Source organism: Oculina patagonica, chromosome 4 (genome assembly GCF_052425735.1).
Source record: "Oculina patagonica isolate OP01 chromosome 4, crgOcupat, whole genome shotgun sequence".
Classification (NCBI taxonomy): Eukaryota; Metazoa; Cnidaria; class Anthozoa; order Scleractinia; family Oculinidae; genus Oculina; species Oculina patagonica.
Window position 1 is genome coordinate 5,923,400 of NC_135761.1, and position 12,637 is coordinate 5,936,036.

At 38.9% G+C, this 12,637-nt stretch overlaps 1 protein-coding gene across 1 annotated transcript; it reads right to left on the minus strand.

The window, feature by feature from the left end:
• Positions 1–445: 445 nt before the first annotated feature.
• LOC144651309 (aspartate aminotransferase, mitochondrial-like) lies at positions 446–12,614 on the minus strand. The gene is made up of 12 exons (XM_078511254.1): positions 12,496–12,614; positions 11,040–11,196; positions 10,585–10,713; positions 10,393–10,452; positions 9,281–9,354; positions 8,276–8,363; positions 8,114–8,182; positions 7,441–7,476; positions 6,805–6,955; positions 2,739–2,981; positions 1,739–1,812; positions 446–1,085 (listed from the first exon to the last, which is right to left on the minus strand). The coding sequence occupies exons 1-12, from the start codon at positions 12,576–12,578 to the stop codon at positions 963–965; spliced, it is 1,287 nt and encodes a 428-aa protein (XP_078367380.1). The 5' UTR covers positions 12,579–12,614; the 3' UTR covers positions 446–962.
• Positions 12,615–12,637: the final 23 nt, after the last annotated feature.

Below are 12,637 nucleotides of genomic sequence, written 5' to 3' on the forward strand. Positions count from 1 at the left end.
CCCGTCTCCTGTATCTTCAGTCTTGTAACAAGGGACGTTAAAGAACCCACACACTATTCGCAAAGAGTAGGGCACGAAGCTCCCGGTGTTGTGGTCTGGTGTGAAAAGCGCAATTGAACGTATGGAAAATGCGCTATATAAAAGTAATGCAGAGTACTAGCTTTCAGAGTACTATCCCACTAAAGCACTCCCTAATCACAGTGTTAACTCTCGTGGGGGGTCTTTGTGGACTGAAATGAAACTTTCAAACATAGAAGCAGATCTGTTCCTTTGTGATCAACCAACACGCTCAGTAGCTTAGAAGCACCTGAATGGTGAGCAGAAGACCATCATGGTTTCAACTCACTTTTTTTTTGGGGGGGAGGGGGTAGGGCTGTCCCATGCTCAAGACAACTGAATATTTACTGTTTCAGTACCTCTTTCTCAAAAAGTAATTATTTAAAACTTTTAGTTGTTTACTGATAAGGTGTTTTATTACATCAAACCTTCAGGCAATTAGTTTTTTGTTTGTTTTATAAACTACTAAAATCTCCAAAAATGGTTTTTCCTACTCTGCACATTATTTCAATTGCCCTAAACTTCAGTCTTGATTTCTTAGCCAGTAATTTTAGCAGATATCTGATCACAAAATTATGGGTCACACACTTTATAGACAGTGGAAGGGCAGTTAACAACATGTTTGTTAACTGGTTGCCACCTTCCAAGTTAAAAAGAAACCTATAGCCCTTTTGTAACAAGGTCTTCATGCTGTTACCAAAGTCCACACTTTTACAGTTCATCTCATAGTCTACATATTTCTATGGTTTACCAGTTCAGACACACCCAGGATGCTTGTATAGAAATGTGTGGTCTATTCAGATGCATTTATCTATAGTGTCTCTTCATCAGTTCACGAATACAAAACAACAGAAAGTTTGCCTGTGGAGTCATTACATTATCAGATGAACAGTTTCTCGAGTCCACTACTTAGATACTTCATGCATTGCATGAGCCAGGTAGGCAACATTCCCGGATGTCACACCAGCAATAGAAATACGTCCATCCTTGGTCAAATAGATCGAGAATTCCTTTGTGAGTCTATCAACCTGAGGAATGGATGCAATATCAATTTTAACAATGAGCATTAAACAAGTGTCACACCCTGGAGAAGCATCTTTAAACATCAGGACATCAAGACAATGAAAATGTGTAAGTCATTACAAATTCAGTTATTAATTCACGCATGCCCAAAGAAGTGGTAGATGTCCCAGACGGGACTTAACAACCGAATGCAGTTTTATCGATCACGAAAAACCAATTTGTAACTATGCGTAGATCAAACGAGTAAACAAACTAGCGAGCAAACGCTTTGAACATGAAAACTTTGATAAATTCAGTTCAGACAAGCAAACACTCGCTTTAAATATGTGACCTTTAAATAAATGACCTCGTTTTTGGCGTCATTGCAAGCTGAGTGTCGTAAACAATTAAAGAACGGCGCTTCAAAAAGCTTCAAAGCACTTTCGATCATCCGCAACAACGACGTTCATTGTTTTTCAGTGATTTAAACAGTGGAATGATCTTTATAAGTAGAAACAATGTTCTATAAAAGTTCATATGATGCGCCGTAAACATTTATTTTTTTTCAAGAAAGTTTCGAACACACGCCGGCAAGACTTGTGAAAGCTATGAATCAGAGATGATTGAAAAAATAAAGACTTTGGATCATGCTGAGAACAATGAGTACACATGTACTAACCTGGTCTGGTTTAAGTCCTGTAAAACAAAACATTCCAATCTGTTCTGTGATGTGTGACCAGTTGTGAGATGAACCTGAGAAGAAAAATAATAGCACAATAATATTTTTATAGCATGGTTAAACCATCAGTTGGATTCCAACTGATTTCACATAGTATGCAGTAAATGTATTGAAGAGTTAATGCTAACAGATGAGGATCTATTATAGGGGGTTGTACATTCTGCAAACTGCTATAACTTGTTCATCCTAGACTGGAAAAAGCTTCCGTTTTCTCCTAAACTAAACCACCATATTTTTTTGAACCTGAACTGCCAGATAAATAGAATGTACCTGCAAACGGTTGCACCAAATTGGCTTAAATTGCCAAACTGCAAGATTATAATAGACCCTCGACAGCATAGTGTCAGACTATTTGACTTATGAGTGGTATAATATATAAAGGAGAAGCCGCGAGCCAAGCGGCCCACACTGCTGGAGCTTATCCCGGTTTTCTTGGCATTAAGCGGCTAGGAATATTTCTACTCCCCCCTGAATGGGATGCTAGTCCATTGCAGGGTTCCCCCCAGCATTATTTCGCAGGTACCCATTTATACACCTGGGTGGAGAGAGGCACTATGAGAGCAGTGTCTTGCCCAAGGACACAACACAAGTGATTCCGGCCAGGGCTCGAACTCTGACCGCTCGATCCGGAGTCTGGCGCACTAACTATTAGGCCACCACGCCTCCCATAGTGGTATACTGTATATAGCAATGAACTAATAAGTAACATTACAAGATGTCATGAGCAAGTCTGTGACAGAAATGGTCTGTGTGAGCATTTTGAATATGATTTCAATGTCTTCACTTGTGTGTTCATAGGAATTAAAAATATTCATTTCTCCTGAAAAAATAAGTTTGTGATGGAAGAACAAGATTCAGTTTCCAAGAAACCTGTTGTTTGGGTGCCAAATTCTGTAAACTGTCAGATTACAGCCTTGTAAATGTAATAAAATAAACATACCTTCCTTCTTTAAATTGTCAACAAGTTGTTGTCTCATGGAGATAATTCTATCAGCCATTCCTTTGACTTCCACCTCCCACTGGGGTCTCAGTTCAGGATCACTCAACACCATCCCTGCTATACGAGCACCGTGGATTGGAGGGTTGGAGTAAAGTGGACGGATCAATATCTTGATCTGCGACAGGACGCGTTCTGCCTCCTCTTTTGATTCACAGGTAGCTGTTATCATTCCTACTCTCTCACCTGACCAACAAGGTAAAATATAACAAAAGCACATTTGCAGTCTGATTTTACTTTTATGCCAGGGGGCAGCATACATGTACATGTAGACTGGAGATCGAAAACATCTCTCAAGAGATCTCTATAGAGGTAATACATGTACATGAGAAGGACTCTGTGACTATGCTGGGATAGGGAAAGTTGCAAGCACAATAACTTATCTTTATATGAGCTCTCCTTCATGATGCGCAATATCCTGCACAGTAGTGAATTCAGACCTTCAGCTAAGCTGGGGGCCCCATCATCCAGGCCCTAAAATAAGGAGGGGGCCCACTCTCCAAAATTTTTCTCAGCCCTTCGGGCCTCTATTTGGCCAAAAAATAAGGTGGGGGCCCCTCCCCTAGATCCCCCACTGCTGCATACAACCATCCAAGTTGCAGCCATTTTAGCCAACATGGCGACTAGAATTTTGGAGCTGGCATCTACAAAAGGACTGCTCTGGAGCAAACTATCATCTGAACTAAAATCTGCTCTGTATGTTATGAATTCACTTTGAAAAATTAGTTGATTTTTTACCTCATGGTAATGAGGTATTAAAAATGACGATTTATTTCACTCATGGACTCACTCACTCACTCCATTCCGATATAAAACCACAATTAATTCATGCATTAAACGGTAAACGTGCTGACAGAAAGGTCTGGTTTTCCCCTGCCTCCCCGCCCTTGTGTTCTGTTCATATATCTGGGGGGTGGGATAGAGGCCAAATGTTTGCTTGAGTGCAGAGATGAACATTCAAAATGGCATGTCGGGCCGAAATTCTCAATGGTGGTTTTTCGTCCCTTTCGCTTCATCCTCGATCTAAATACACCTTTGTAGACCTTACAAACGAAGAGGAAATGTTCCGGAAAATACTCAAGTGGAAAGAAATGGGCTTCAAAGCAAAGGTTGTTGAACCTGTTGGACAACGGAGAATCGATCAGGCGCAGGAAGAATGCAACTTTACCATCCTGGAGAAAAGGTACTAAGCGTTCCTTCCTCTGTTGTATTTTTGTACAAAACAAGCAGGATATATAAATGCACTTTGAGGTTTCACCAATCGTTCGGAAGCTGTTCGGTAAATGTGACACGACAAAGCACATGCTTTTCGTATTGAAGTGCCGAGAAGTGCTGTTATACACGCGCACATGACAAAGGACATGTTTTTCGTATTGAAGTGCTGAGAAGTGCTGTTATACACGCAAATGACAAAGGATATTTTTTCGTGCTAAGACGTGCTGCTGTTCGTCTCTTTGCGGAGTAGATTTTTGGTCTGTTATTGATTCAAGTATGGATGTAGATACAGAAAATAAATTAAAGTAAAATGACAGGTGCGATGTCATTAAGGTGTAAAAATGCCCTTTAATTTAATAAGAAAATATTAAATTACAATTTAATCACACAAAACTTGAAGAAATGTTTATTTTCAATGGAATGAAATATGAATTAATTGACACTACACTATGTCCGTAGTGTCTATCACGGACCAGTCAAGGAGTGAACTTGGAGTTTAAAAGGAAAAAAAAAACTATCAAGTTTTGGCTCAACTAGAGACAACAGCGCTACCTCAGATTTACATCTTACAGAATAAGTATGATTGGCTGTTATTCATGCTGCTAAAAACACCTTCCAACAAACTAACACTAAAAAATCTTTACAAAGGCAGTCACTTCAGAAACACACAAGTTATGTTTGTGTCAGTCACGGAGTGTGCGTGACATAGACCGAATGCATAGATAGCTGCCAATTTAAAATTCTTTTGTATGCATTTAAATTAGCCTGACTAACCTCGTTTTTGAGTTGATAATTCGAAAGAATTTTTTCTCTAGAGCGAGGTTAGTCAGGCTAATTTAATTGCATACAAAAGAATTTTAAATTGGCAGCCATTTATGCATTCGGTCTATGAATTTCCTTCACCACGTCATCTTTTGCTTTAAACAACATGTCTGGCTGGATAAAGCAGGGGCACCCAACGGAATATTTCGTTAAAAATATCTGTTCGGAAGACGATTTGAGATCTAGAATTTTCGGAACATTCATTGTAAATTTTTTTGCTTGCCTGCCTTTCCTAGGATTTTCGAATATCTAAAAAATGGTATAATTGTTCATTTTTAACGGATTTTTACTCTAAAAATGTCACCTAGAATTTTCGGGAGCCCTTCTCTGGCTGGAATTTTTTCGAAAAGGTAAGTTTTGATCCCTATAACTTTCGGATCACTAGACTTTCAGCTAGGAAATCCGAACAGATAAAAAAAATTTAGGGGATAAAAATATGCCTATATCTACCGTTTAAATACTAAAATACGTTGAACGGTGCTATCTTTAAGTGGTTTTGAATTATATTCTCGATGGGTGCCCCTGATAAAGGCCTGCTAACGCATCTAAATATTTATTTTGTTCCGAATGTTCAATAAAATATGGTCCACTTCACGCCAATAAAATGTAGACTAAGGCCCTATTTCTCCGTTTAGCGTCGACCGACGAGCTTTTCGAAATATAAATAGAGCAATCTAACTGCACATGTTATTCCCCTGGCGCGTTGACATATATCCCGTGCCTTGACACATTGTTGCTGTGCTTGCAATTTACGTTTTGATTCCCAAAATAAACTCAAAAAAAAAAAAAATCAACATGTTCTGGGTAAATTGTACAACTTGTACTCGCTCCGAGCCAAACACCTGACAAAAATAAATACTTCACACATACAGACCACAGAGTATTCGTAAATATTTACACGTCCAAGCGGTCTTTGCTTACCTTTTCGCAATGTGATTAATCAGTCCTAAGGATCAAAGGTTACACTAAAATATTTTGTGGTGAAAAAATAGAAATCGCGCTACGAAACCTGAGAGCACGGACCATCAATGCTGCAACTTCCATGGAAAAATTAAACATTCAAAGGCAACCAAAGTGACATGTTTGAACGCTTATTTGAAAAAAACCTATCAATGACCCATTGACGCAAGAAAACATTCAAAGGCAAATTAAGTGAGATTGTGACATTATTGATGGCAGCTATAAGCTACATGCAGTTACGCTTAAATTATAAAAAGTATTATTGCGCTTGCCGTGTGACGTCTTTTAGTTAACACGACATCCACAGCACGTTTTTGTTTCGTGTCACGCCATCTCGTGTCACGTTAGTATTGAACGCTAGTAATAAAGTGAAATTGCGTTACATTATTGGACGCTTATTTCTTTGGAAAAAATGCGAAGGTCGGCACTTCATCGAATTACCATGAGGTTGCTCGAAGAGCCTTTGATTTATTCTTAGTTTTGTTTCTTTTTATTGCCTTTTTCCAGAGATAAAATTTGTGGAAAATTTTTTTTTTCATTCATGATTTTTGGCACATAGATTTACAGTTGGTAATATTTTGACAACTAAATTTTTTTATTGGCGACTTCAGATAAACAGATTAAGTCACCAAATGGCCACTAAGAAAAAAAGTCAACTTGGAGGGTTGTGCAATAAACATGCAGATCCAAGGGATAACCCCTTAAAAACAAGAGTGTTGTTCAGATGTTTAGCAGCAAAAAACAAACAAACAAATACATGTAAGTCCTGTGCACAAACTTTGCAGAAGTACCCTGGTATCAAGAAGTAACCAGCGGCCTTCAGTTTAGGGGTATCATCCAGAGGGGGGGGGGGGGGGGGGGTGCGCTCAAAAAAATTTTCTCGGGCTTCCAGGTCTCCATTTGTTCTAAAAATAAGGGGGGCAGGGCTCCCGGCCCCTCCCCCTAGATTCGCCACTGGTAACATACATGTAATTCTTCGGTTAAAACAAACAATGAACTACCACTGAATTACCATAGAGGCCCATGTTCTTGGCAAATGACTGAGCCACTAGAACTTTATGTCCATCCTGAACAAAGTGCCTAAGAGCCCACGCATCCTTGTCAGTGTCTCCACTAGCAAAGCCTTGGTACGCCATGTCAAAATACGGAAACAGCTTGCGATCCTGGAAATGAGATGACAAACATGTGTCAGATTAATAATCATGTACAAATAATGTAATGCATGTAAATTTCTATGTAATTCTTGTCTTTTGCACACATTGCAGACCTGTGATACAACATAAACTGTGAATTCAATGAAACCTTTTTCTTTCTTAAACAACTTTTCCTTTCCTTTATCCTTCACCATCACTACTCTTTACAGTGCTTGAAAAAAAGCCTGTCCATCCAGGTCTCTGGGGAAATAAGTTTTTTCTTTTGGGTAACTAACTTGTTATTCTTACTTGTGCAAAGGCAAGCCATCTGCTTACTATTTGATTTTTAAGTCTAAAAGAGTAAACTTAGATCGACAAGCAAATTATTTTTTAACTGTCCCAGGTAAGCAAATTTGACAGTTTTTCTAAATCTTTTTCGACCCCTGCAAGTGCAAATAGGAAGTACAGAACATTATATACTGGAGACTGAGAATGACATCATTAACTACACACACCTTTATAATCTGTGATAGGTCCTTCCACTCTTCTTTCTAAAATTTATACAAAAGAAGGTAACTGTTGACTTGAGCTAATACTAATTTAGTTGTACCAGTCATTCATTATCACTGACAGACAACAGCTAGATTTCTTCAGTTGCTTGTCAAGGGTTTATGTTACTGAAAATTGACAAGATAAGCACAGCCACTTACAAGCCTTAGAATGCAATGCAATAATGCTCAATCCCAGACAGGAAATATCCATACACATTGGAAATTCCCCAGAGGGGTGGGGAGTTCACGGGGTACCAATATTTTCCAAAACAACATATTATTCACAGTGAACATGACAGTTAAATGAATTCACAGTCCTATTTTCAGAATATGACACTGCACTGAACAGTGTTGTAGTTGAACGTTCAACTGAATAATGCAGAGCTACAAATAGCAGTCCGTCATTGGACGACCAAAATTTGCTAATGTCCGACGAAATCCCAAGTGTGCTCGGACATGATGTCTGGACAATTTTTTCATCTAAATCATTTTACGGCAACAATGAATAAAATCTGTCCGACCACAATTTTGTTTTGTCCGACTAAGACGGTGTCTTAGTAGGACATATACATGTCCTTTCAAGTGAAAAAATTATTTGCAGCCCTGATAATGTAAAACTTACAATTATGTCACATACCTTTGGATCTACTCCAGTTGGATTATGGGCACACGCGTGCAACAGAATAACTGAATTCTCTGGAATTTTCTGTCAAAAAGATACCAGCTTTCATTAATTTTCTAAAGCAATGCTTTGGAAAATACACGTAAAACATGTACAGCCTTAAAATAACCAGCTTACTGCAATATCCTCAATACAGCCTTTGAAGTCAAAGCCGCATGTCTGTGGGTCGTAGTATCTGTATTGTTTTACTCCAAGTCCTGAATGCCTGTTGAGTGGAGAGGAAAAACATTTAAATTTAAGAATCTTATGGCCATGCAACTTTGTGAATTCAAATAATTGGCTGCTGTTGAATGAATCTGATGGCACGTCAAAATTAATATGCAGCATCAGAAAATTAATTAATATTGAATTTCAATAAAAGACCATTGACATAGCTTTGATTGGTTGTAAATCATTTTAGAAATTAAAGCATTCTTTTTTACTATTTCTTCCCATAAAATTATAAGTTAGCAAAGGTTCCATTCTAGTGAGTTAATAAAAGACTCATGAACTTTTGTGAGAAAAATTTTCAATTTTTTCCTGTGTCAGTGACATTATGGTTTATTGCCTAGTGAATTCTCTTCCAGTATCAATCATTGGCTCGACTAGCTTTTATACTTTTAAGAAAAAGATGATTGAATTGTTAATGAATTTAGTCTGAATTTTCCTAGCCACACATCCACAACTAAATTTCTAACAAATGAATAACCGAGGTGGCTTCCACTGTAAGTCTGGTGGATTCTTGGAGGTCTCCTCGCCTTACACCATATTTATTACTAATAGTTTAATCTTAAAGTGGCTAATAAAAAAAGATGATGATGATGATGATGATGATGATGATGATGATGATTGTTTGGCACTGTGGAAACACAAGCAACTGTTTATAAATTTCAGTTTTCATATCTTTATTTTTCTCTCTCAGGGTTCCTACTCTTTTGAGCATTTGAAATTCCATCACCTTCCATGACCTTTTCCATGTCTTTTCAAAGTTTTCTATGACTTAAATTTGACCATTTTTCTTGGAAAATTTCAAAAATTATCTTGATTTCGGGGTGGGGTTTTACCCCTTTCTTCACAAAAAATAACCTGGCGGTTGCCTAATTTATTTTGTACAATATCAATAGTTTATCATAATACATGTACTTGAGTATGGGCGTGTGATTTCCCCAGGATGGTGTGGGTAGCCAAACATCTTTGCTTCCAGGGAAGAAGCTTTTCTGGAAAAGAAATAAACAATACTATGAGCTATCTATTAATGACTTAAAGTTAAATATAATTATCAAAATTCAAATTCACCAAAAGATAGTTGGGAACCATACTGTGAAATTCCTATCTTTTTATATAAACAAGATAGCGTGAAAAAGGTTTCCTTTTGAGGGGAGCCAATATGTGTCCCTGTATTGCCCTTTATAGGGAGCACCCAACCCCCACTCCCCACCCCTGTCCCCTGCCTGAAATACAGATGAGAGTACTTAGCAAACAGAAATGTCATATTTAGCTTCAACCCCCAACTGGTTAGCTCAGTTGGTAGAGCGCCCGACTGTTATGTTGGAGGTCTGGCCCAGGGTTTGAATCCCAGATCGGACCAAACACTCAGGGTCTTAAAAGAACTGAGGAGAACGTGCTGCCTTTGCAATATGATATCTGCAAATGGTTCTAGATGTTCTAGTCTTCTTGGATAAGGACGATAAACCCTTGGTCCCGTCTCCTGCATCTTCAGTGTTGTATGGTCAGCAGGGTCATTAAAGAACCCACACACTTATCACAAAGAGTAGGGCACAGAGTTCCTGGTGTCATGGTCTGGCCTTGTTTCGCAGGTTGGTGCTTAACCAGGTTTCGCAGGTGGTTAACCTCATTGCAACCTTTCCCCCTTGGACAGAATGGCCATGACTACCATATTTATACGATAAAGTGCCCTGGGCGCTTGTTAAATTTTTGGACCTTGGGAGTGGGCGCTTATTAAATTTTTACCATTGTCAGCAATAATTAGTAAGTTTATTTTGCAACAAATCAATAAATGATAGCAAAATGTAAAGATGTACCAATTAAAGCAGAATTTAACCTTGTTATTGAAAGTTTCTGTTCTTTATTCAATTTCAATTCCACTGTCACTAAGGTATACTCCTCTTGGGCACTCTAGCTTGTTTTTTTGGAGGAGGGTAGGGGGCGGGGTTGGGCACTTATTTGAGGTTGGGCGCTTAATCAAATAAATACAGTATGACTTCAAAATAACACAAAGTACAGTTAAAACAGACCAGGAATGCTGTACCAATCCTTAGAGCACCAGTGCCTGAGATACCTTGAGCTGATGCATTCTGGAAAAAAAAGAAGAAACACCACTCGAACATTGATCAAAATTGAAACCTACTGTAATGTCACAGCAAACAGAAATTGACAAGAAAAATTTACAACAGCAATGTGTAACACATTTCAAAACAATCACATACAAGGCTATTCTTGATGACTTCACTGTCTTCTCCAAAAGCCAGTTTAGCAGCAGGTACAGTGAATTCTGGTAAACCATGAATAGGGGCATACTCTTTGTCTTGATTCTTGGCCAGTAGTTTTTCTTCAGCCTGATTAAAAATTGTGCAAAGTAAATAACACTTGGTTTAATTTTGTCAGTTTTCTCAGACTGTGATTTTACATCCAGGGCTACCCCTTTCGTTAGTTTCCTTAACCTCTCCACCCATAAACAAACCTATTGCTTAAATTTACATGCAATTTAAAGGAGTTAAAAGAGCACCAACAGTGCTAGCGGTCTGAGGTTGGCTTGGAGGGGCATGGGCACTGGCGTGCACAGCATGTTGTTAGTGTGGTGTATGTTTCGACTACGTGAGGAGATTTCCAGCCAGCGTTGCATGCCAAGAATTTCTATGGGTTGTGACTTGATTTTTTTTACCTTTTTCACTGACGGCAGAACATAAGGTTTTCCAGCGTCATCTCTGTAAGCTCCAACACCAAGGTTGATTTTCTTGGGGTTTGTATCTTTCTTGTAAGCTTCAGTAATTCCAAGAATGGCATCCGGGGGACCAAGTTCAACCTGTGACCACCATGAGCTAAGAATAAAAAAAAATTATTACTGGTGTCTGGAATATAAATGTACTGTCAAGTCTTAGCTAGCAGGTGATCAGCTAACCAATTTTGTCTTGAAAATTTAAGACATAATTTTTATTTATGGCGTAGAATTTTGAGAAACTTGGCATATTTTGGCATGTAAAGGAGTGGAGGGTGACATGGGGTCTAAACCACCTGCCTCAGGACTGTGCCTTTTACTCCCACTTCCCGTATTTTTTACTCCTGCCTCCTGCCCTCCTGCTCCCTGACTCTTCCCTTCTCCCCCCGGGGGATACTCCCATATGTGGCCTATATTACCTGTATGTGCCGCCCGATAGGGTATGGTTTTTGAGGTTTTCTGTCCTTAAATAGGGTATCATTTTTGCTCCTTTTGGCAATGTGTTCCTGGTGTGATCCTTAGATAGGGTACCTAAATTCTTTTAGCTAAAATAAATGCCCAGCTAAACAAAAACAAAAAATCTTAAAACTGAATTTACTGTTCAGGTATTAGAGAAGCGATTTTATAAAGATTTGTGTCTTGGTTAGCCGTTATTTGCGTCGTCAGGGTGTCATTTTTCGGTTTTGGGCCTTAAAAAGGGTATCAATTCCACTTTCTTTATCCTTAAATAGGGTCAGGGTTTAGGAACCTTGGCAGCACACCCCTATCTGAAATTTATGGGAGTACCCCCCCCCCCCCTCCCGGACTTCTACCGCTTCTCGCCCCTTTTCTCCCAGGCTCCTGCCCCCATGTCCTCCTCTACGCAGGATGCAATTTGGCATATGGGTTGATTGCCAGATCAGCCATTAAGCCTGGTTCTTATATGATCGTCCTGATCGTCTCTGTCGCTTCTGTTGCTTTAAAAAGTTTGCTTGCTCCAATCACCTCAGACTTTGCAAACGACAGAAGTGACAGAGACGATCGGGGCGATCATATGAGAACCAGCCTTTAGGGGGCAATCATTTTAATCATTAATTAGCTTGACATATTGTATTAATTCTTCTGACATGTGATATGGGGCAAGGGGTAACAGGATGATGAGCAGTAAAAATTGTTTGTGATAATTTTAGGACTCAGACAGAACAGAAAATATACTTGCATCAAATAAAAAATTTATCACACTGCTTCTTCAATTTAACTATTTCATTATAGTTTACTGTCATTATTTGCATTCATCAGCGTAGCCATGGTCTAAAAATGTCAGTAGAGTACCTTGCCAAGAAACTGTATGTACAAAACGCTATTTGTTATGTAGCTCAGCTCTCTGCCACCAAAAAAAATAAAAGATGGACATAATACAAACCTTGATCTTGATGCTGTTGCAAGACAGACCTTAGTAGGAGTGGATTTCAACCAAAACTGACTAACAACCCGGGGAAAAGCCATGATTTGGAACAATAACTGAAACCCGTGCGCAAAGACATGCGCACAAGTCGAGGAATCTG